This window comes from Platichthys flesus, chromosome 5 (assembly GCF_949316205.1).
Source record: "Platichthys flesus chromosome 5, fPlaFle2.1, whole genome shotgun sequence".
Lineage (NCBI taxonomy): Eukaryota > Metazoa > Chordata > Actinopteri > Pleuronectiformes > Pleuronectidae > Platichthys > Platichthys flesus.
In genome coordinates this window covers 8,476,660-8,501,516 of record NC_084949.1, presented here as the reverse complement: position 1 = coordinate 8,501,516, position 24,857 = coordinate 8,476,660, and the positions used below count along the sequence as shown (strand labels likewise).

At 46.0% G+C, this 24,857-nt stretch overlaps 1 protein-coding gene across 1 annotated transcript in view; it reads left to right on the top strand.

The window, feature by feature from the left end:
* LOC133953157 (B-cell lymphoma/leukemia 11A-like) overlaps positions 1 to 23,217 on the top strand; it is a 33,156-nt gene extending 9,939 nt beyond the window's left edge. The window contains exon 3 of the mRNA XM_062386944.1: positions 19,970 to 23,217. Within this exon, the coding sequence (XP_062242928.1) occupies positions 19,970 to 21,942 (1,973 nt within the window). The 3' untranslated portion in view covers positions 21,943 to 23,217. The remainder of the gene's footprint in view (positions 1 to 19,969) is intronic.
* Positions 23,218 to 24,857: the final 1,640 nt, after the last annotated feature.

Sequence of the window (24,857 nt, the reverse complement as noted above, 5' to 3'; positions counted from 1 at the left end):
GGCCTGGCTAGAAATGTTAGGAAGTAAAAAAAAAAAGGGGGGATGAAAGACACAAGGCAAGAAACGTGGATGTTTGGATGTTCCAGATAAACAAGCTCTGTCCAGGGTTGTTTCTGCTGGAGCTTGAGTGCAAGAGCATGTACCTGGCTGCATCTACGTCAGCCTGTGTGTTGACTGTGTGTGCGTGGATGTCCGCCTCGCTGTGTGTACATGTCCAAGTTTGCGTGCAGCTCGTGGAGCGCAGGGAGGGGTGGGTGGTGGAGGGAGGCTCTGGCAGTGCCTCCCAATCCACGCCGTGCCTGGGACTTATGAAAGATTAATGGCTCCTAGCAGAATGGCATCACCCTGCTACAACTTGATAACATCTAATGGATAATTTAGCACACTAAAACCGGCAGACTGGTCCCACTCTATGGAGCAGGCAGGAGAGGACAGCAGCTGCTGGGCTTTTGGGGCCGCCGCTGTGGCTGTTTGTCGGAGAGAGTGGCATGAAAGCGGGAGGAAGAGCGGGAGTGAAAGAGGCAGGAAGAGGGATGGAAAATGTGTGTGTGTGTGCGTGTGTGACGATGACACGAGTCCTCCATGGTCCCGCTCCCTTACCAGGAGTAAGACGGTGGTTTCGGGAGTTGATGAGCCGATTAGCCAGAAAACTGTCACTGTCTCTCTCTCTGTCCCCGTGCACCTTAACTTATAACTACTCCTGGTCAGTGTTCGGTTGGAACAGGACCTGGAGCTGTTGTTTCTTTGCGTAATGAAGCCACATGCGTGCATTGCACAAAAGAACACACTGTTCACCCAAGATATAAAAAGGTACCTCCCCTAACCTTTAAGAATATGACACAAACGGTAATAATGCAAAATGAACTGTTCATTTAATATACCTTCAGTTATGTAAATGGACTGGAATAAATATTAGAAACACCTCTCAGTATAACATGTTAGAACTCAGCAGCAGATTGACCATAAAGTTGACTCTGATTCTTTATTCTCAATTAGTTCAATTAGTATAATTGAATCCATAAATGCTGCAGGATCCTTTGTGTGAAAGGGGCTTCTGTCTGTTTGTTCACCTTCTCTCTCGCTCTTTCCCTGTCTCCCATGTAACGTTGAGAATCTCCATAGCCTCTACGCAGCTTGTAGCCCTGACTGTCAGTCTCTAATTCCCACACTATTAAGCTGTTGACAGTTTGGTTAATCGTCCCACAGTTTGACTTCAGGGGGAATCGGGAGCGGGGTCAGCGGAGTCCGTCTCCGAGGTGTGGAGAGAAAGCGGCCTGTACGTGTGCGTGCTGTTCCTCACTCGGTGGCGTGCCTTCGTGCCGCAAGTCTGTCTCGTTTTAACAGGAGAAGGGGGTGCGTTGGCAGAAGAGGAGGAGGAGGAAGAGGAGGAAGAGGAGGAGGGAGGGAGGGGGGGGGGGGGGGTTCTGACTTTGCTCTTGGTCTTGAAGGGGCCAGGAGGGGCAATGAACACAATGGGGAAATTGTCCAGCTTGGGATCAGATCGAGAAAGTTGCTGGTCTGGGTTTCGCAGCCTGGCCGGATGGTCTGTGTCCAGTCTGTGTGTTCACGCTCACACACATACAGACTGAGAGGGAGCGAGAGAGAGGGAGAGAGAGAGAGAGAGAGAGAGAGAGAGAGAGAGAGAGAGCAGGAGAGAGATGTAGCAGCAGCAGCAACAGAGTCTGCTATGGCCAAAGGAGTCTCAGGCAGACAGCATGATAGATGGCTTTGTTAAAGGGTCCCAGGGTGTCCCCTGAACTTGAAGCACTCTGTTTATCTTGAATGGGAGAAGCACAGAGTGTTGGGGGGCAGCGTGAAGGAGGAGGAGGAGGAGGAGGAGGAGGAGGAGGCGGAGGAGGAGGAGGTGGAGGGGAAGGAGGAGGAGGAGGAGGAGGTGGAGGGGGAGGAGGAGGAGAAGAAGAAAGGGAATGATATAGCTTTCAGGGGAAGGGAAAGAAAGGGAGTGGAGGAGGAGGAGGCGAGAGAGGGAGAGCGAGGGCCTGTATCTGGGCAGGCCTGGCTGGGGGTTGGGGAGGTTAAGGGCGGGTCGTGAGCAGGCACGGCTGCTGGAGACACAGAGCGGAGGGAGAGAGGGGGGATGGGGCAGCTCTCCTAGTAGCTGTCCATTAACAGATGAACTTGGCAATGGTCCAGGCCTCAAAGGTCTCGGGACACACACACACATACACACACATACATGTACATACACTCACATGCATGGATGCATACGTCCCTGGTACCTGCTGCCTGTGGATGGAATGCCACCACCCTTCTTTGTCCGGTGGCGAAAGAGGACACGTCTCTGGTTCACCTATGTCAGAACCAGTTCAGACCGGTTAGCCAGCCAGGCCGAAGGAGGCTAAGGGACAGGCCTTAGTTGCCTGGCCCTCCTCTCTTTCTCTCTCTCCCTCTTCCTCTCTCTCCCACTTCTATGGCCTCCTCTCGTCCTCCTCTTCTGTTTTCCTGGCTTTAGAGGAGGAAACAGAGAGAACCTCTAACCTGGGGGCACAGGACAATGCAGAGGAGAGAAGAAAGAAGCGAGGGAGCGTGGGAACAACGTGAGAGACGAACGGATCCGGTCGTAAACAGGGTGGGAAGAGGAGGGAAAAGTGTTTGGTTGTTGTTGGTGCTCTCCGCTTGATGGGGCAACATGAGCTTAACACCGCGGCGGCTATTGTGTACTGAAAACATTACAGCAAACATGAGAGTGGTGAAAACTGGGGGAGAGAACTTGATATGGAACGTGTACATAATGGACTGTTGTACTCTGTGGGCAAGCAATCTTCTATCTGTGTCAACTTGGCATGCAAGTATATACGCTCAGATCCATATTTCATATGTGTACACGTATGTATGTGGCAGTAATGGAAATCATGTCTGTAAATGTGTTTGTGTCTGTGAACGCCATAAAATATGGACGCAGCTCCCTCTCCTAATTACGACTCGGATGTGTCCCTTGAGTTTTGAGAGCAGGCTGTTCGCCGTTCCACTTCAAATGCTTTCAGCTCGCACACAAACCCTGCCTCAAGATGGCAGATCAGAAAGCGCTGTCACATCACGAACATCTGAGGAATCCAAGAGTTTATCGGACCGAAGAATCTATTAATTTGAGTCCGTCTTTAGGCTACTGCTATCGTTTGTCCGTCATCTTGATCAAAGTGTTTCTGTGATTGATGATTTCATGTTTACAGTTTGGGGTACGCACATGGTCACAAAGTCGAGGAAAAACAAATCCCAGTCTCCGGGGTAAAAATGTGAATGCGGTTAAAGCCGATGTGAACATGACGTACTGATTTGAGATAAGCGATTTGTTATAAAGTGGGAAATTTGAGTGTGAAGGCGTGAAGTGAATGAGTGGGAGCAGGAGGATGTGGTTAGGTGTCACCTTCCCAGCAAGCCTTGCAGGTGTGTGGCTCTCTCTGTCTCTTCATAGCCCCCTTTTTCCACTGGTCAAAAAACCAACCATCACCCACTAACATCTGGCTTTTGTCTGCAATAGGACTGGATACAACTGGCATAGACATGGGTGGGGAAGTGATGGAAACACGACACCTGGGTGAACGCGGGAATTTCTTCTTCTTTATTTTGGCAGTCCAGACGCTGACAATGTCCTTTTTCTGCGTGACGTTATGACGCACATTCAACTTCTGGCGTTGGCACAGAAATAATTATGTTTTTTCGATACTTATTGTTAAGAAATCTTTAGGAACAACTTGCAACTGCAATTTTTAACATAGTTTTCTACAAAATACACCACTGGCATGACGTGGAGCAGAGACAGCTTCTCTGTTTCGGACACGTTTCTGACGTTGAGCACGAATCACCAGGGGGAAAAAACACAGAAAGTCAAACTATAAAAACCTATTTAATTAATTAAGTGTAAAAGAGGTGTAAATATCTTTCTCCCACCTGACCCTGCCTTTGACTGTCCTTGTGTTATTTGATTGTGATTAATATACACTAAAGACTTCAAGTGCAGTCAAAGAACTTGGCTCATACCTCATATCTTTATACCATTAGATTCATTCTTTAAATGTTGGTATGTTGATAATTGCGTATATTTATATAATGTCGTCATTGGTCCACTGACATGTGAGTTGTCAAGTACCCAAACTCGGCGTTGCATGCTCAGTCTTATGTGATGTGGAACGGCAATTGTGTTAGATCTTGTGTCAATTGACAGACTGGGATCTTATGTATGAATTCAGCCCATGCATGCTGCAGGGCAAACATGGTTAATGTATGTTTGCGTGTCTGTGTGCGCATGTGTTTATGTGGGTCTCCATGTAAATGCATGCAATCCCATTTGCATGTATTTCACACATGCTCACATTAATTTGTTATTTATAAAGAAGGTTCTTCGTTTCATCTTCCTTCTTTCTTCTAGCGATTCTCGCTCTTGCTCTATTTCTCAGAAATGTGTTTTCTTTTCCAGAACTCATGGGTGCCTAAGCCAACTAAATATCCCGCTTGTGTGTTTGTGTGTGTGTGTGTGTGTGCGTGTGTGTGTGTGTGTGTGTGTGTGCGTATGTGTGATGATGGCTGTTTTTATAATGCCCCCCTGCAAATTTGCATATGTATATGCGCAGATTGTATGAGAAGAGCTCTCACACTTAGAGCAGTTGGATAGGGAGGGCGATGGGGGCCATTGCAAGGGTTGTGTATAGTTTATTTGTGTCTGTGTGTGTGTGTGTGTGTGTGTGTGTGTGGGTTTAAAGGGGGGGGGGGTCGTGGTGGTGTTTTCACCCCCCCCCCAGACAAAGCCGGCCACTGCTCCCAGATGGTAGTCTGCTCTCTTCGGCCATGTGTCTGGTGTGTGTGTGTGTGCGTGTGTGTGTGTGTATTGTGTGTGTGTTTATGGATACAATGACGGAGAGAGTGAGGGAGAAATTTGCAAGCGAGAGTGTGTGTGCATGAGATGCTGTGAGAGGATGCTGATGGAGGAACATTGTGTGTGTGTGTGCGTGTGTGCGTGTGTGTGTGTGTGCGTGTGTGTTTGCACTTACTCGTGGACATATATATAAAGAAAGTGAGATTCACACAATTTAATATATCATCTCCTCAATGGGTTTTCATAGTGAAATTCAAAGCAGCACAGTGTGTTGTCTGTGCCTTGTTCTAGATGCATTAGAAGACATAATGCAAGGCAGTCAGACAAAAGGAGAGATAGATAGACTAAAAGGAGGGATGGAAAGGGGATGAGGGGGTCTCAGAGGTAGGGCTTGGTGATTCTTTGTCTGTGCGCTGTTGACCTACTGTAGAGATGTCCATAGATGTCTGGCTATTGGGGTCAGTATTAAAGACAGGCGTCAGGATTATGGTTATCTCAACTGTCTTCTGGACAGTGGGACTGGTAATTAGGTGGCTGTGACAGAGACTTTGCTCCAGGATATGTACTTGCAAAGGAAGTCATATTTGATATTAAGATCTTTTTGCATTGTGAAGGATTTACAATTGTCTTTTAGATGTCAGGGGCCAGGTCTTTGGGTATGTGTACATGTTGGCAACAGGCTGAATCTTGCACTTTGTTGTTCACGCACTTGCTTAAGCAGTGTGTGTGTTACTGGAGGATTCCAATGGAGGGCACACCACAGGACTCGAGATTTGGTTGCGGTAAACATAAACTCAATATTTGGCTAATGTTAAGATCAAGACAGAAAAAGCGACAAGACCTATCGTGCTGCCAAACGGGCTCTGCCGGATCTGTCGCTGATGAGGTTGCCCACTGACCCTGTCAAGAACTCGCTGCTGCCCCGAGCTTTATGAGGGTATTGCGTCTTGCATATGCGTCTCGTAAATTTTCGGTAATTAACAACGCACCAAACAGACCCAGGATATGTGAGGCAGCCATGATAAGTACGCATAGTTTAGAGCAAATTTATCCCCGACCTAAGAGTGTGAGGGCTCCGATACTCAATAAGAGAATCCTGGGTCCTGTCTACGTCCTGGTGTCCCTCTGAGGCCGTATGTTAAAACAGGCTGCCCTGTTCTGAGAGGGCATATCTATCGCTTGGACAGACTCCAGCTCCTCTGACCTTGATGTTTGTTTTTCTTGTATCCCGAGACATAAATACAGCTCTTGCGCACCGACACATAGACACACAGACAGACAGGAAGTCATCTCTGATGTCTTTTTCTTCCAGGCTCCTTGGTGAACACCAGGGCAGATGCTTTGGATATAAAACAGGACACAGGGTGTGTGTGCATGGGTACATATCATATGAACCTGAAAGGTGTGTGTGTGAGTTTCAGTGTGCATTTCCTCACCCTCACGCCTCCCTCCCTCCCTCCCTGGCCCCTCCCTGGTCATATACCTGTCAGACTGGTTCCCTCCCTCTCCCTCCCCGTCTCCGTTCTTTTTGACCAGGTAGTATTTTGTTATCAGACTAGAAACCAGACTTCTTTATGACAACCCTTTACCCCATAGTTCAAAGTGCCAAGTTTATTGAGGAAAGCGCTCCTCTGCCAGACCGCTCGCTGGCAGAGGAGTGCTTTCCATGCTGGACATGCCCTGTTCTCCCAAGGCTCTAGTATTGCTGTGGTCTGCCAAGTTGTGGGGCCAGATTGCCTGTAATAGGCCTGCCATTTCCCTCTCATCATCTGTCAGCACTCTGCATCCAACTGCAGGGTCCAAAGAGGGCTACCACTCTCCAATTAAAAAGGTTAATTTGCCCTCGCCCATCTCTTCCGCCTTCCCTCCTCTACAGCTTGCTACGTCTTCATTAGCACTCATTTGTGCTTCTGTGTTGCTTTTCCTCTATCGTTATTTTCTTTCTTCCTCCCTTCTTCTTTTAATTCCCTTTCGTGCCTAAACACTGTATTACATAAAAAAAGGGTGAATGTCCACTGGCATGTATAATTTTATTTCACATTTGAACTGTGCAAGTTTCTATTCTAAGCTAAGCAAATTTCCTGCTGGTTGCAACTTCATATAACCAACAGACATTGTGCTAGCTATCTTCTCTTGGTAATTGAAATTGAATAGTCTTTAAAGTTCACTTACACCCTTCAAATGTTTGCTGACATCGAGTTCATTGCCAAAAAAATTCAATAAACCACATTCACTAATCATGACAAAGCTTTTAATTCCTAACCCTAACCCTGATGGCATGTGTTGCCAATGTTCAAATACATTACCTCCATTCTAACCAGAAGAGGTAGCTTTAATAATATGTAGTAAAACTCAAAGATCCAACCACCTCTCATAACCTTTTTTGCCTTTTTCAAAGTGTCATTAAGTAAGGATGCTCAACAAGTGCCACAACCAGATTTGGCATTTCCATCATTTTAGAGCGTGAGAGAAAATCTCATGACTCTGTCCATGTATCTGGTGACCGTGCTTCATCGTCATCATCCTCACACAGTGGGGCCAGTCTCTTAATCCTGGGCCAAACCTGAGGGGATGAGCAGGTGAAACAGTGAAGTCACAATCTCCCTTTCCGTGATCTGCCCCATTCAAACAGAGGGAGAGCAGATCTTTTCTGAATGCACAGTGTTCAATTCCCTCTGTCTACATCTCTGCGTAAAGGGCCTCTTCCTCTATCAGCTCAGTTCACCTTTTCTCCCCCCCTTCCCCCCCATGCCCATAGCTCTCCTCACTCCTGTCAACTTTTTTGATCCGGGAGGTCGAAGGAAAGGGGCCTTTTGCATCACCCCTCCTTCCTCTCGGTGTATCTGAACAAAATGAGTATGGACGTATGTGGACATGTCGCTTTGTGAACCCAAAGCCCAGGAAGGAAGCCGCCTCTAACCGCTGTGTGTACTGCTGCTTTCTGTCAGTTGCCACTGCTGTCAAAACTCCATCCCAGCAGCCTGCAAACTGTTGTTGGGCTTTTTGTGTTTTCACACTTTTCAGTATCTAGGATCAGGATATTAGGTCGGCGACTGAAAGATAGAATCAGTTGGACCATTTCCACTTCTGGGATTTTGCACTTGACTTGTTAAATTATATCAGATTCTATAAGACTGTGGGGATTTTATCTAAAGCTTTGTTAAAATAATTTGGCAAAGCTTTGTACATAGTGTTCAGGGTTTTGATATTTTTCTTAAAAAAGTTATTGCCTTCAAGAAAAGGAGAAAATGGACGGAAGACTGGTGAATATGGAGACATCGATTTTTTAATTAATGATCATTGAAATCTTTTTTTTTAACAGAGATAAATTGATTTTTTTTGTTGATTTTATCTGATAGCTTGCGCTGTTGGCAGCTAATTCAAATTAGCACAAAATACAGGCTCAGTCTTATTTTACCTTAATAAATCGGCTGTAACAGCTGCGTTGTCATCTGCTGTTAAGTGTAGTGGCATACTAAATGAAATTGGGGGTCACTCTTGGTAGTTTTAGCGATTAACATAAGCTAATGACTTGGAAGGATGAACAGGAGGTGCAGATAAAGGGGGGAGAGAGGGAGGGAAAGAAGGGGGACGTTGTCTGGCTCCCTCACTGGCCATTAAAGTCCTGCCCCTGGACTGCGAGAGAGGGCCAGTTTCCCATGCACCGGCGGCACAGGCGGGCCCTCTTTGGTTACACAAAATGTCTGCCCAGTACGGCCACGCAGAGAGATATTATTAGCGTTATTTTGCCTCAGATATCTGAGAGCACGGTGCTTTTAGGCCCCTGTGTTTGAGTGGCTGACAGACACTTGAGTTTCTGCTGCAGATTAAATGAAATTTTAGCAGCTTTTTCTTGGGGCCAGGCCATAAAACCACACAAAGGAAGCAGCTGCCACTAATGTAATCTAGAATGGGTGCTGCAGTGTAAGGCTGTCCACCACTCTTTTGTTTTTCCCCATCTTCTCCGCTGCACAGCTTTTTAGCCCCATTCCTGACACCCTTCAACTCCAACCCTTCCTCTTCAGCCAATATCCTTTTTTTCTCACTGCACTTAATTCCTCTTTTCATCATTTCTTTCATGAACTGCAACATGTGATGAGACTGGACGAGAGCAATAGAGGGCCATATGTGTTAAGATCATGCATGTCTTTTTATGTCCATATGTATGTATACGGCGGTGTCAAAGGTACATGAGATACTAATCAGATTAGGTTGTTCTCCCCTCCTCTTGTTGTTTTCTGTAGGCGTGCACCATATCAGCTGGACATGTATGGAAGGAGCATATAGGATCTGTACAGTTTGACCTTGCGCAAATTCACAAAGTTCATTTCTGGGAAAGCAACACAAGCAGTTCACCGGGGTCAATGCCCCCCGCAACCCCCCGCGTCAGTCAGAGGTTGTCAGCCCCTCTCAAAATGACAGGGTGGATCTTGAGAACCTGACTTCACGTTGGCAGGGAGTGGAGCGACATTCCTGTCAGGGCTGTCATTGTCTAAGTGACACGACAAAGAGAAAGTCAAAAGGGACAGAGAAACCGCAGCGGAGCGCATGAGAAATTCCCAATAGTGGTAGCTGTTTGTTAATAACATTCTTTTATTTATTTGGATTTTGACGTTTGCATCAGCGCGGCAAGATTTCGGCATGTTGCTTCACGTAGAGACGCCGTTGCTGCCTCCTGTAAATGAAGTTTTACAGTCCGTTAGAGAAGCAATAGCACAAACATCTGGCCCATAAATCTCAGGTGGTGCGGCGAGTGCAGTCTGAGAAACCAGCTCTACTCGTCCCCTGATCAGCCATTAATCCAAATTTCCTGACTTTCACACTGACTTATTAGGGTACGGTTGGTAAGCTGGTATAAGCTCTCCAGGAGTGCAGGCATTGCATCGCATTGCATGGCTGTGCTGCTGTACTGTTTAATGCACATGAAAATAAACTCCTGTATAATACAAATTCTTTTAGCACTGTTCTGGCCCATTCAAGCAGTTGCACATTACGTTCTAGTGAGTGTCAAGCATGTGCGTTTATCCATCATCTTCAGTGTATCTGTGTACGTGTGTGTCAGTAAGTCTTGCCACTGCCTGTTGTGGAATGTCTGAGTTCATGGACCCTCTCTGTGCAGAAACGGTGGCTTGGAGCTGAACCATTCCGCCAGTCAGTCAGTCAGTCTGTACATTGGTTTGTCCTGCATGTCCTGCAGCTGTCTGTAGCATAAATCCTTCTGTCACTTATAAGCAAAACTGGCTTTCTCCACACATCCTGCTAGTCAACTCTTTCTCAAGTCTGCAAACTCGTTTAACTTTCACTCAGACATTTACCAGCAATATCTTTGACGAATTTATTATTATTGCCCTTTTGCTGATGATTCCTTGACCTTTGCTGATCCACTGGAGAAGTTTGTACCTGTTAACCCTCCTGCTCTGTCTTAAGTTATCAAGCTGTCTCCTATTAGCTCTGTTTCTTGTTATTTGCCCTTGCTTTTAACACTGCATCTTAATAAGAAACAGGAGGATTTTGTTGTGCTGTAGCACATATGCACGCTTACACACAGACGCCACACATGTTTACTTAAACCTGATGACCCAATAGAAATAGCTCATGCCCCCCTTTTGCCACCCTCCTTTTCTGCTCCTCTGCTCTGCCCTCCCTCCTTCCCTCCCTCCCCAGGGTAGGTCGCTATAGCCCCCCTTTAAACATAGTGATCTATAGGAGCCCTAGACCCAGACAGATTTTTGGCACGGCTGTGCAGGTAGCATTCCAGCACGGTTTGAGATCTTAGGGCCCTAGCCTCGTTAAAAGCCTGATTTATGCTCTACAGCTGGGCACAAAGGAACCTACAGGTTGGCTACCTTAATTAATATCACGCTCACTACTGCTTGGACCTATGCATGTTCCTGACACACCTCCAGGGAGAATAAGCGGAAGGGTCCAAATGCTGTATTTTTAACAGGCCAGTGACAGTGTGTGTGTGTGTGTGTGTGTGTGTGTGTGAGTGTGCACGCACCACATGAAACTGAAACGACACAGGTCACTGTGTTAAATATAATTTCAAATGATACGTACAAGGATTTATAGTGCCACCGAGTTAAACGTATCCCTGATACATATGCAGATTTTGTCTCCTAGTAGCCTGGGTGACTCAGCACAAGGTCCTAATGTCCACCATTTTATCTGCCTCTCATGCGTCGCTATGGTGGCTGATCGGACCACATGTCTTCAATTAGCGAGCAGGAATCTGGTACAGCGAGGCTCGGAGATGAAGAATTGTGTGGAGCGTGGCCTGACATTGCCAAGCATATGGCCAATCCATCTTATGGGCTGCTATTGATGGTAAACATTACATGTTGGTATTAGCTGGCTGCCTTCACCCCGTTCTAGCCCTGTAGTATTTTCTTCTGCGTGTACAGCACAGGCCTGTTCCACTTGGAAGGAATACTGTGCCCTGCAATGTACAATTCAATCGTGACTCATTTTGTTTGACAACCGTTCGAATGGGGTATTTGTCCGAAACAACATGTCATAAATGTGCCGGGGATTTTTTTTTACTTCTGGAACCACGCTGTTCAGCTCTGTGTCTTCAAGGGGCTGAAATAAGGCTGAACAGGAGGCCATTTTGCAATTTTAATCAGGATTTGGAAAGTGCCTGGGTTGAGAAGTGGCCCAGCACTATTTTCTCCTTGATGAATTAATAATGGAAGAGGAAATGGAGGGCTGGATGAGTGGATAGTTCAAGCATTGATGTCCCACTGTTTGGGGCCATGTCCTTATTACGGGATCAGTGAACTTGAAATCTTTGGATATAAACTTGGTTCACAAAAAAAAAGACACCGAACCAAAGTCCACACATCAGAACTGAGGTCACCACATGGGCATGCATAACTCTTTCTGTTTGCCACTTCTACGAGGAAAATGGATTCGCAAGCTGACCTGAGATACCCCTCGATCTAAAGAGTCCGGCTATTGATGCTTCCTTAACCACTCGACCACCGTGTGCACAGTCACACACACCAGATGGGACGCGTGTTAAACCCTCAGCCTCCACAGCTCCGGGCCACGGGACACTCCAACACACTGGTCCTCTTGTTCTAAAGTGCCATGTCCCCCCACAATGCCTTAAGGCTCGTATGCATAACGAGCTGCTATGGTTGGCCCGAGCTCACATGCCCTGGTCCTCTCACCCCGAGGTGGTAGGACAGGGTGAAAAATAACTGCATGTTTAAAACAGCCCTTGTTCACTGGTATCTAAATGATGACCCATGCTCAAGAGCTTCTGGGCCTACTGCGAGTGTAACAAACAACTGAGGTCAGCAGTCGTGGTAACTTAGCGTTTCCCTAACAGTTCTCCACCTCCGCTTCAGCACCAGGGCATGAAGATGTGTTGTTTTCAAGTGCATCTAGAACCCCGAGAAGCTCAGGCCCTCGACCCGCTCCTTCCGCGCTGCCGTACCACAGAGATTTAGACAACGATGAGTATCTTTGCCTGTTTCGCCTCGTCTCTCATTTTTCCTTCGCCCATATACTATTCATCTCAGCTTCTCTGGAAACATTATTCACAGTGACAGAACACCGCAGGCAAAAAAAGGTAGGAGGAGAAAAAAAACAGACTTGCACACACTGGTCTGATGGATGGATTTTGAGATCTGCCCGTCACTAAATGAGTGGGTGGAGAGGATGAGAGGTTTATGGCACAGGTGTTTTTTTTATTATTATTTACAGCCAAAGGTAGCATCCACTTGAGTTAAGGAAAATAAAGATGTTGGGAGCCTCTGTTGTGTGATTGTGGAATAACAGATCCACTTCAACCTTCCCTCAATTCTGTCATCAGAGTGTGTTAAGGAAATGGCACGATGGAGGGAGGAGTGACAAAGGAGCGTGCAGGCAGGAGGGCGAGAGAATGACTCTATCCTCCACACACGGAAGGGTTTACTCAGTCCAGACTCTCTCTCTCTCTCTCTCTTTCTCCCTTTGTGTGTGTGTGTGTGTGTGTGTGTGTGTGTGTGCGTGTGTGTGTACCTGGACTTCTCTCAGCTCAAATAGCCTGACTGCAGGTCTGTGCTTGTAGATCAGGTGAAGTCTCTATACTCTCCCTCACTGCCCACTCTTCAACTTTCCTTGTCTTTTATCTCTCACTCACTCTCTTTCTCCTCAACACCAGGTTTAATGGATATCTGTTCTGTTATTTTTGTGTAATCTTGCAAACAAACAAACCATCCAACCAAGAAACAGACAGGGGTGAAAACATTACCTTTTTGGTGGAGATAATGAGACCATTTCCCTGGAAGAGAAAGTCCTTGGTTTTTAAAAGCATTAGAAAATCAAAGTAAAAGAGAATGAATACATTTGTGTCACACTTCATGGTCCAGAACATCCTTTAAAAAGTTCAGTCATGTTTACAAGAAGAGAAAGGGAGTGTCTTTGAGAAAGAGAGTTAATTTGTACTTGATAGAAGGAGGGGAGGGCAGAGTGCAACAATTGATTTTTTTTTGAATAAATGAAGTACATAAAAGCAAAATATTCTTGTTCTTCAGTAGTGTGTAGATAAAAAACAAATGAAACCGCAACAAAGACAAATCAAAACATCTGTCAGCTCCCTTATCCTCCTCCTTATATCTTTGTACGGTGGTCTTGCATACAAGCGAGAGATAAATAAGAATCCTGGTAAATATCAGTCTTGTTAACATCCCATAATGCAGTTTTTGTTTACTGATATTACTAAAGAGCATATGTTAAATATCTATCGTGCAGAGGAGCTGATCAGTTTTGTTCAGGCTGTTTTTAAACCCTTGTTTTTAGACATTTAGCGATTGTCTTGTTAAGTTTCAGTCTTATTACTGAGTGAAATACACAATGCAACACATCTTAAACCAGCGGCATCTTGTGATTGTTGTGCATCCTGATAATCAGCTGTTTTTCCATGTTGGGCCGTAATGTGACTGCAGTGTGTTCACTTCAATTCACTGCAGTCTTTCCCATGCAGTGTTTGTGCTGCTCTGTCCATCTCCCTGCATGTCTATGAAGACCGGGGAGGAGGGGAGGGGGGTGTGGAGGTCAGATACAGAGCCCTGTATGCTCCGGTGAAGCCGAATCGCGTCCCGGCAAATGGTATGCAGGCTCATAACGCGCTCCACTCGTCCAATAGCCGGAGACGAAACAGTTTTGACAGTGTCGAATGCCCTGCCCCGGGGGCCTTATCATCCCTCGCTGCTTGCGTGCCCCTCTCCCCTGTTCCTCTCCTCCTGATGCTATCTATCTGGAGATTTATGCAGAAATGTGCAGCTATTCGACCTCCCCGGTCCCCCTCCATCCTTTCTGCAGGGACGCCAGCCTGTCATAAGCTGAGCTATGCAGAGATAGCGAAGCTCGGGCTGCTGGCCTCATGTCTCACGTAGGCTATCTTGTCTGTGCACTTCAAACAGGGATGATGCTTGTAAGGAAAGACAGCACATGCTCTCATCTGAATGCCGTATAGTGAAGTCAAAATAACCCACATTCTGTTCCATTGTACTGAATTTTACTATTTTCTGATATATTCCTCATTAGCCTATTTTACTCCTCTCTCCTCCCCCCCTAAGCTGCAGTTTATTGAGACGTATCTTTCCTTTGACAGAACAGTTTTCACTTTTCCCCTCTGAAGTGCTCAGAGCCTCCTTGCCCATCTGGGATATTGCCCGAGTCCAAAAATACTCCTGCTTGATTAAGTCTTCTTATGTACCTGGATATGTGTGCTTAAACTGACACTTGGCAGTTTGCAGCTTTGATTCCACTCCTTTATTTAATACCTACTCCACTGAGCGTTGGCTTTTGTTGACGGCGGTTTGATCCTGCGAAGCGGATCCCAACTCAATAAATAATCTCTGCGGATGCTTAAATAAGCGATGGTCCATTTAATTAGACTGGTTAGGCTTAGAACCCCAGAGGTCCTTTCACCGTACCATTAGAGCTAGGATGAGAAACAAGTGAGTGCGGCCTCCCATCGTCGCTGGTAAGCAGAGAGCAAATAATGATCTGCAGCAGAGACGCTCCTGGCCCAGCCTATTATGAGGTCTGCTGGACCAAGCCGCACCCAGGCACGAAGCTGTCCAGCTGGGCTTAGTGGGGATGGATGAACGGATGGATAGGTGGAGGAATAGAGAGATGGACGGAAGGATGGATGGGTGGGTGGACGGTCAGTTCAAATACAGGTCAACCGAGAAAAGATCAAAGGGAGTAAGGTTACGCAGGGATTAGGACAACGTAGAGCAATTCAAATTTTAAAATGATTGTGGCAAGTGTATTACATTCAAATATATATCACACTCTCACACGCTCACACAAACATGCAAATGAACATGCCCATTGAAGAAACCATCACACTACAACACGTGTATGGAAAAACACACCGACTACCCCACACGCACAGAGACACACACACGCATTTGTCTATTGTGCGGTGCATGCATTCATTGCCCTCGGTGTGGCAGCCATCTGTCCATAATGGTTTCTTAGTGTCTTAGAGACGCCTTAATTCCACTGTTGCTCTTATCAACTTTCAGGAGAAGGAGAGGGGGATAGGAAAGGTAAGAAGTGTGAAAGTCTGACTGGAGACAAAGCCACAGCCAGCAGTTTACTTTATACTGGGCACAGACCCTTAAGGAGAACCCTGCATCTTTATCCGGAGGACCCCCCCCACCCTTTACTTGCTGATACCAGCTATAGGTTTTCTTCTCCCCTCTTACTTCTCTCGTTTCCTATCTTTAGCTCTCCATTTTCTCTTTTTCTCACTACCTATACTACACCCTCTTCTCTTGTTTTCTGTCCTACCATGTGTGATGAGTTCAGTGGTCAGCTTCTCGGCCAGTGGCACAGGCCCTGGTTATATTCCCTGGCTGGCTTTTGGCTTGACAAATCGTATTTCCTGTATCCTACTTTGTCTCAGGAACAAGTGTTGGTCAAACAAGCCTTTTGTCTCTGGCCAGTGGCTCGTGCACCCCGGACAAAGAGGCGAGTGTATGAACCCAGTTGTGTGCGTGTGTGCGTGTGTGCGGCGGCGACAGAGAAACACAGAGAGACAGAGAGAGACAGAGAAGTTAGGTGGAGGACGTCAAGGATCGAGAGCATCTTTCTGGTGATAACATGGATGAGACACCCCCCCTCGCAATACCCAAAATATGAAAGGACGTGAATAATTACAGCAAAGTTTTTTCCCACAAAGCCTTGCCGGCTAAGTCAGATGAAAGTCATGCATCCAAGAGGTGAATTTATAAAGCCAAGCAAGCCAGTGAAGAAAAGCTCTAATGGGAGCCTCTGCCATCCCCCACCACCTTCTCCCTCTGCCTCACCCTTCACCCCTGTCCAATCCCTGACTGTGAATACCCTAATGACATAAACAGAGTGGTAATCACATTAACGCCAGTTATGGCTGAGGCACTCTTAAGAGGCACTGTATTGACAACAATCCGTCTTCCCGAGGCACTCACTCCAACACCTATAAACACTTATGAATATTGGCAAAGACCTACTATTAGCATAATCACTTTTCAGGTGTGTGTGAGTGCTCCCGAGCCTGGCCGACTGATAACTTTGGGACACACTGTCTTCTGTCTCGGTGGCTTCCTCCTCCTCCTCCTCTTCCTCCTTCTCCGTTTGGAAGGCCCTGCAAGCTAATCCTGTTAGCTCGTTGTTCCATTAGCTAAATGACCAATATCAGTGAGAGCTGCGTGGTCCCATCAGGATGGCCTGAGTCCGCCATCAGGGTTGGTCAAGGACAAAAGAAAGAAAATCATGGAAGATTGGCGGTCAAGCCAAGTCCGGTAACTTTTAAATGTAGAGAAAGTTTGATGGAGCAGGCTGATAATTGGTGGGCTTGATCCAGAGATGAAGTGATGAACGAGACGGACGCTGAGAGATTTTTCCCTTCATGCGTCAATAATGGTCGTGGTTGTCTCAGCGTCTGTTGTTTTGTTTGTTTGTGTTTCTGGCTATGTTTGGCCTAATAGGATAATGACGAGACGGGGTGGCATGGTCACTGTTTGTGTGCTTGTGTATGTGTGTGTGTGTGTGTGTCTGTGTGTGTGTGTGTGTGTGTCTGTGGAGATTGAGGCAGATCGTGTGAGACTGGGTTTTGGGGGTGGGGTCACTAACAATAGAGCAATCTGCATGAGTGAAATGTCTGTGGAGCGTCAGTCTGCCCGATCTGTTTGTGTGTGTTGCTTTGTATGGTCAACACTGTTGTCTGGCGTGAAGACGGTGTCGGCAGCTCACAGGCGACCGTATCTGCCATCGAAGGCGCCATAATTTCCCCTCTGCCCTTGCGTCAGTTGGTCTTGTTCTTTTTGCGCGAGCCCTGGATCATATTCTGTGCCTGATAGCAGCTCACTATGTCCGTTAGACACCGCAATGCCCCCCCACCCCCCCTCGGTCCCCCTCCCCTCTCTTCCTTTGACTGTTCTACATCTCTCCTCTGTTCTCTGCCTCTATGGCTTTTTTTTGATTATCGTTCTCCTACTTTTCTGCTCCCGATCCCCTCTCTCTCTCTCTCTCTCTCTCTCTCTCTCTCTCTCTCATACATGCTTTCCGTCTTCTCTTCCCCCAAAGTCCCCTCTTTCAGCCCCTGCCATGAAATGGCAGCTCAGGGGTTGTCAGTGTGATTTCTCCTCTCTGCTGATCCTATTTCAAAGGGACCTGGAGATCCAGCATTAGCTCCAGCTCTCCTGCTCTCCGGCCCTAACTCGCCACAGACTTACAGTTACTGGAAGGAGAGAAACAGACGGAGAGAGCGAGAGGGAGTTCTCTTTTATTCCATTAGAGGACAGACTTATTTATAAGATCATCCGTCCTCCCTTTCACTCAGTTCTCTGCTCTTATATAGGGGCAAAGAAATATTCAAGGCCATGATACGCCTTGTCAGAATGTTGTTTCTCCGTTTGAATAGACCTCCTTCCACCCCGTTGAGGACAGCTATTAAGAACAATAGTGGACTTATTTAGGTATCTGTCGTTGTGAATCTGTCGTTGTCTGGCTTTTTGATGCCCATCAATCTGTCCACATGCCAGCACGGGAATAACAATTATCATCGCTGCTTCTGGCTTGTGCACTGTCAGATGCCCATGGATGGGCTGCTGATTGCATAGCACGAGACACACTATTCTTGATAAATAAGAATGTGCATTGACTAGTGCCTTTAAAAAGCTGTGTTGAGGCTCTTGTGTCCTTCAGAAACGGAGTGGGTTGTCATTAGGGATGTCCCCTTCACGCCACACTTCTTTCCCTCCTTCACTCCCTTCCTTTTCCCCCCTATATCTCCTTACTTCATTTCTCGCTGCTTTCTTTCCTTGGACGGACGTCTTAGGAGGAGAAGACGACATTCAAGCTCACCCACCCCCCCGTCCTGCACTCCCTATCTCGTCCTTCACAAACAACAGAAAATTCATTTTTCCTCCTCATGCATATACACGGTCCACTCACACATCATGGGAGGGAAGTGTGTATAGGCAGCAAATCAAAGAGAAAAGAGCCGGAAAAGCCAGGTTATTACAACCGTTTTACAAGCGTTATGGTGCTTTCTATTTAAAGCCATAAAAACCATGCCATAATCAGGAAACATGCATATAGCCAAACCAATGTAATGGGCACATTTTATTTGTGCTTATGAGAGAGGGAGCAAAAACGTGTATGGGCAAATGGCTTTTTTATGATGGAAAATTCCATAGTGGGTCAGAGCCCCTTGCAGGTGGCAGCAATTAACTGTAATTTTAGCAGATTGTAATGATCCATAATTTACCAGTATACCCCCTTCCAACTCTTTTCAGTCAAGAGGAAAAGGTTTGCGTGTAGGTCTGATTGGGTGCACATTTTATGCCGTGTTCTGGTCTTTAAGTGAGATTGTTCAGAGGGGGCCGCGGTGGCCGTGGACACGAGATAGAAGGAAGCACTAAACACTTATCTGTTCCCTCTATTTCCCATCCACAACATCATGCTTTTCTCCGTGCAGCCGTCTTCTCTCTCTGCCTCTTCTTCTCTCCTTTGTATCTCAGCCACAGCAGGCTTAAAACATGCAAGACTGTCCATCCACCATCTTAGGAATCGCTCATAGTCGCAGTCAAATACCCTCGGCCCCGTCTTCCTTCCTCCCGCTCACTCGTTCTCCCTCTCCTGCACAGTATGGCCGTGGTTGTGGGTTCAGTGTCTGCAAATGACTTCAGAAAAATGCCCTCCAGTGAAAAATAAAAAAGAGAAGAAAGGATAAGACAGCCAAAAGATGAAAGAGGGAGCACATTTGCAAGTGGCGGATGCTTCTTATTTTGCATATCTCTCACTTCTGCTTTCCCCTTCTTCTCCTTTTCTCTTCACCTGAGAGGATTTAAATAAATCCATAAAGCATGAAATATCAGAAATAGAAAAGTAATGCATGAAATGCATTTTCATAGAAGCTTTCCCACCCACACACAAACAGGCATAATTTTTTTCCTTCGGTTCTTCCAGCTGTGGATGTGTGTTTTTTGTGATAAACGCTGGTACAATTTATTAGCATGTGACCTCTTATTTGTATTCAGCGTTAATATGCAGCATCAGATACATGTCCCACTTTAGCCTTGCTAATTCTGTAAACAAGGCATTGGAGGGGAGATGAGTGTGTTTAATGAGATTAGGCGTGCATTGTCAGGCAAAACTCAGGTCAGCGTGCAAGTGCTATTGAAAGTCAATTATTGTTTGAAATATTCCTATGTCTCTTCAACTGTGTGAATTGTGTATTTGCTGCCTGAGATATTTCCCATTATTGTTTTTATATATTCTTTTGTTAAGCACACACTCACTGGGAGAAATATGGGTTCTGTTAAAATTGTAAAATTTAATCTTTAAGCTATCGTCCAGCTTGTGATCATTTTGTAACAATTTTAAAAATGCAATTCACAGTGTTGATATTCAGTCACACTAAATCAAACTTTAAAAGCTGTTTTTTTCCTCTAGAAATTACTATTGCTGTGATCAGGATCATAATATGATATGCTTAGAAATAGTTCAGAAATGTTATTTATTTAAATAAATGATTCTATAATGATGGTGTAATATATGTTTTAGTACTAAGTTGTTGCGTATGTCCCTTTATCATTTTATCTGGTTGACTAAATTATTTTTCTCTTTGTGTGTCTCTTGTTTTTATAGATAAAGATGAGCCCAGCAGTTACATCTGCACCACGTGCAAGCACCCCTTCACCAGTGCCTGGTTCCTGCTCCAGCACGCCCAAAACACCCACGGTTTCCGCATCTATCTGGAGAGCGAGCCAGGCAGCCCCTTCACCCCCCGCGTGGCGACAGCTCCTGGGATGGGCGGTGACCGTGCCTCCTCACAGCCTCCCCTCCATGCTGTCCACTTAGCTGATGGTAGTCCTTACAGCCTCCTGCGGATGCCGGGCTCTGGGTCTGGCCGAGAATCAGCATCCACACCTCGTGAGGGTCGCTACCCCCGTACCCCACCACTGTTCAGCCCGCCACCTCGCCACCGCCTCAGTCCTGATGACTTGGCCCTGGCAACCCACCATCCCAGCGCCTTTGACAGGGTGATGAGGCTCAACTCAGTGCCATTAGAGCCCCCTCCCAGCATGGACTTCTCGAGGCGTCTACGCGAGCTGGCTGGGAATGCCACTGGGGCCTCCCCACCTCTCTCTCCTAACAGGCCCAACGCTATGCAACGGCTGCTGCAGCCATTCCAGCCAGGTTCAAAGCCTCCGTTTTCAGCGACACCTCCCCTCTCCACCGCTCAGTCACCTTCTGGTGCGCGTTCCACCCCGAATGCTGTATCCAATGCAGTGCAGCCGGGCACACCTCTCAAGGCAAAGTCTTGTGAGTTTTGCGGGAAGACCTTCAAGTTCCAGAGCAACTTAATTGTTCACCGGCGTAGCCACACAGGGGAAAAGCCATTCAAGTGTCACCTCTGTAACCATGCCTGCACCCAGGCCAGCAAACTGAAACGACACATGAAGACACACTGTCAGAGCAAGTCGTCTGTGCTTAGTTCCAAGTCAGATGATGGCTCGACGGCCAGCTCTCCTGAACCAGGAACCAGTGAGCTGATGGGCAGTGCCACGGATGCCCTCAAGTCAGTAGTGGCCAAGTTCAAGAGTGAGAACAATGGTCTGATGCCTGAAAATGGGGAAGAGGAGGAGGAGGAAGAGGAAGAGGAGGAAGAGGAAGAGGAAGAAGAAGAAGAAGAAGAAGAAGAGGAGGAGGAGGAGGAAATTGAAAGTAAGCCTGATGTGGAAGAAGATGAGGCAACGAATGACTATCGTTTCAGCCTGCGGCTAGAAGGGGCCCGCCACCACCAGAACAGTGAGGCCCTGCATCCACGCCGCCGGAGCTTGTCCCGGGAGCCTGGTGAGGAGGATTCAGCCATGGAGTCAGACCGGGCAGATTATGGAACCACCACTACCATCAACGGCGTGGGACCAATATCCATTGACAGCTTGTCCCGGAAGCTGCTGGGAGGAAGGGTCAGCCCTGGCTCCCTCAGCCCCCTGTCCAAGCGCATTAAGGTGGAGAAGGACCTTGACCCCCCCACACCCACCATCCCTAACACAGAGAATGTCTACTCCCAGTGGCTAGCTGGCTACGCTGCCTCACGACAACTCAAGGACCCCTTCATTAACTTCACAGGTGGGGACTCCAGACAATCGCCCTTCGCCTCCTCATCTGAGCACTCGTCAGAGAACGGAAGCCTGCGCTTCTCCACTCCCCCCGGCGAGCTAGATGGGGAGCGGGCCCCCTCGGGACGCAGCGGCACCGGCAGTGGGGCCAGCACGCCCCACGGCGGCAGCGGGAACGGCAGGCCGAGCTCCAAGGACGGCCGACGCAGCGACACTTGTGAATATTGTGGCAAGGTGTTCAAGAACTGCAGCAACTTGACAGTGCACCGACGCAGTCACACTGGAGAGCGGCCCTACAAGTGTGACCTGTGCAGCTATGCGTGCGCCCAGAGCTCAAAGCTCACCCGCCACATGAAGACCCACGGACAGATGGGCAAGGACGTGTACAAATGTGAAATCTGCCACATGCCTTTCAGTGTATACAGCACTCTGGAGAAACACATGAAGAAGTGGCACAATGACCGCCCTCTCTCTAATGATATTAAGACTGAGTAGGCAAAGAGCAGCATGCTGGCAACTCTCTCTCTCTCAGCTCCTCTGGCTAAAAAGCGACTCTGGCTAACTAGCCGATAAGTGAGGGGAAAGGACAACAGGGTTAGACACCAGTACACAGTACAGCCCTGTTATAATCCCCGACTGGAAAGAGCTGAATGCATGATCCATCATTGGGGCAATACTATTGCATCAAACGCAAAACTTTTTGAGCCTTTCTATTGTGCAATAATTTACACGTTTTGTATTTTTTTGTAACTGGACAGCATGCTCGGTGTGTTTTGGCTACTTAGAGAGAAAATTGTCCTCGGCTGGTGGGTTTGGTTGTACATGTGTTGCTGTTGATACTTTTGATTTCTTCAACATAAAAAAAAAACATTAGTTATGAGAACCCATGCTGCACACAGTACATACTGTTTTACATATCATGTACAGTTTTGTGTTCGAACATAGTGGACAGTGTCATATTATCAAAACATCAAGACAAGCAGGGTCACACTTAAAACGGATCTTTGTGAAAGACTTTCCATGCAAGATTGAGATAAGAGTTATATATATACAAAATTGGGCTGCCTATGAAATGCTAGGCACTAGCGCTATTAAATATTTCTTTTACAAACAGCAATGAAATTAACAATATGGTGTGAAATGACAACAATGAGTGCCTTGGATATTTTACCCGCATTAGTTAATCCTCCTTTTTGCTATAAGCTCGGAGTTTCAGCTATCGAAGATTACAGGACATTTTTGTGCACATATGGAATAAGCAGGTACTTGCATCAAGCACCTGCAAGACCCTGTCGTTTTGTGACTTAGCAGAGCATAAGGAACCAGCTGAAACAGAAAACAAAAAAACAAACAAAAAAAAGATGTGTATCTCTGGTAAATCATTTATCTGCCTGACTCATGTATATTGTTATTCTCCAGATTATGATTCTGTTTACTGGCATGTTACATGCTAAAAAGGAGTAGGAGTTTGGTGTGTAGAGTTTTGGTTTTAGGTGTTTTTATTTTCTGGTACATGTGTGCCATACTGAGAGGGAGTTGTTTTTACCAACGTAAAGCTCTTAATTTCCCAGTGTTTTTTTTTTCTTTGAAAAAATTAAAAGTTTGCAGTTTTCTTTGTGAGTAGCACAGAATTATGTTTCCTTCTGTGTCAGCCAGGCAGGCAGTGTAGCTAGCAGCCACATGAAGACCACAGAGTGGGTTTTAGTTGCTCTAAGCCAGACAGATTTTTGGGTGATGGCGAGACTGGGTCGGTTTAGGGGGGATTTCGTTTGGGTGTATGAGGGTGAAGGGTGGGTGGAGGGTCAGAGTAGAGGGTGGGGGGTAGCTTGACCAGGTGTCTCTACAATTCAAATGTTTATGTCCTCATAGTGTTTATACTCTCTACTGCATTAGATCGTAGAAACCCTTAAGTAATCTGAAAAACTTTTTTTAAATTTACTCACGTTGGGAAATGATCTTAAATGAAACGTTCAAATCAGAAGTCAAGAATTTGGATTTAGCAAAAAAAAAAGAAAAGTTTTTTTCCACAAATTACCCCTATCCACGCAAGTTTTTAAGAATAAAATGTACACATTTTGCGTTCTAGTGAGTTGACATGCTCTAGACCTCATCGTGGTAGTCGTATCTTAATCTCCATCCCCCTGTCATTGTTTATATAGCACTTGTCACTCTGCCTTGGATTCTGTATCTGTCTCTCTAATCGAAGGTACAGTTGTTGAGTATAAAACAAGGACCAGATTTCAGATCTGGGACTAAATACATGCACTGTTCAATTTTCCCAGTTTACAGTCGGACGCTCAAGGGAAAACTTGCTCTTATGCTGTCAGATTAGTGTGGTGTCATTGCTCTGCATTAAGGAAAAATGAAAAAGAAAAAAAAGAAGAGGGTTGAACTAGAAACTGTTGTCAGCCATGTCTCCTCCTGAGAACTGAATTAGTTTGGCTCTCTGGGGTATCAATGCAGGAACCGCCATAGAAATATCCTGCTTCATACCAACTATAGAAATGTACTGCTCATTACAGAAAGATAAAAAATTCTACAGATTTGATTTAAAAAAGATAAGCAAACCATGTTGTTGATTGTTTTTAAGTAACACTTCAATATCTTTAGTGGAGAATCTTATTTTCTTTTTCTGTCTTGCTGACATCCGGCACTTGATCACTATGTAATGACTTGTGACGAACATGTTTCTCATCTTTTTTGCCTTTACTATACACAAGTCTTCAGGTTGAACAAAAATTTGCATTGGGGAGAGATTTATGATATATAAATATATAGAGAGAACTTAAAACACATAGGAAAATGCACACTCATGTAAGTTCCTATGTTCAAAACACATTTATGGTCTACTTTTTTCCTGTATTTAGAATGGTATTTGAAATTAATGTTCACTTAGTGTAGGCACTTATAGTATTTATGTTGGAGCCTGTATTTTTAACTGTTTTGCCTGTACTCTTTAAAGGTTTCAATGTACCCCTTTTTTCTGTAGTGAAAAAAATCCCAACAAGCTGCCACCGTATATTTTCTTAATTTGGCAGGATAATATAGTGTGAATAATTTGTATGCTTGAAAATAAGTATGTTTTTGAAAATTGAAATGTTGTGGTGTCCCCCGAGGGTGAGAGGTCATATGATGGCCTTTTCAGGCAGTCCCGCTGGAGTGACCACAATGAGGTTAAAACAGGTGGTTGTACATATCTTTTTAGTTTGTTTTATATATTTTTCTCTCCTGCCATTTTATATGCAGTAATACAAGCTATTGTTGGGTTTTCTCGGTAGCCAACTTTTTACTGTCCTTGAACATGTACCACCTGATAACATTCCAGCCATTTTTGAAAAAGACCTTTTGTCATATGCAATCAATCCAACATCAATCTGAAAAGCGTTATTTTTTTCCTTTTTTTTTGCTAC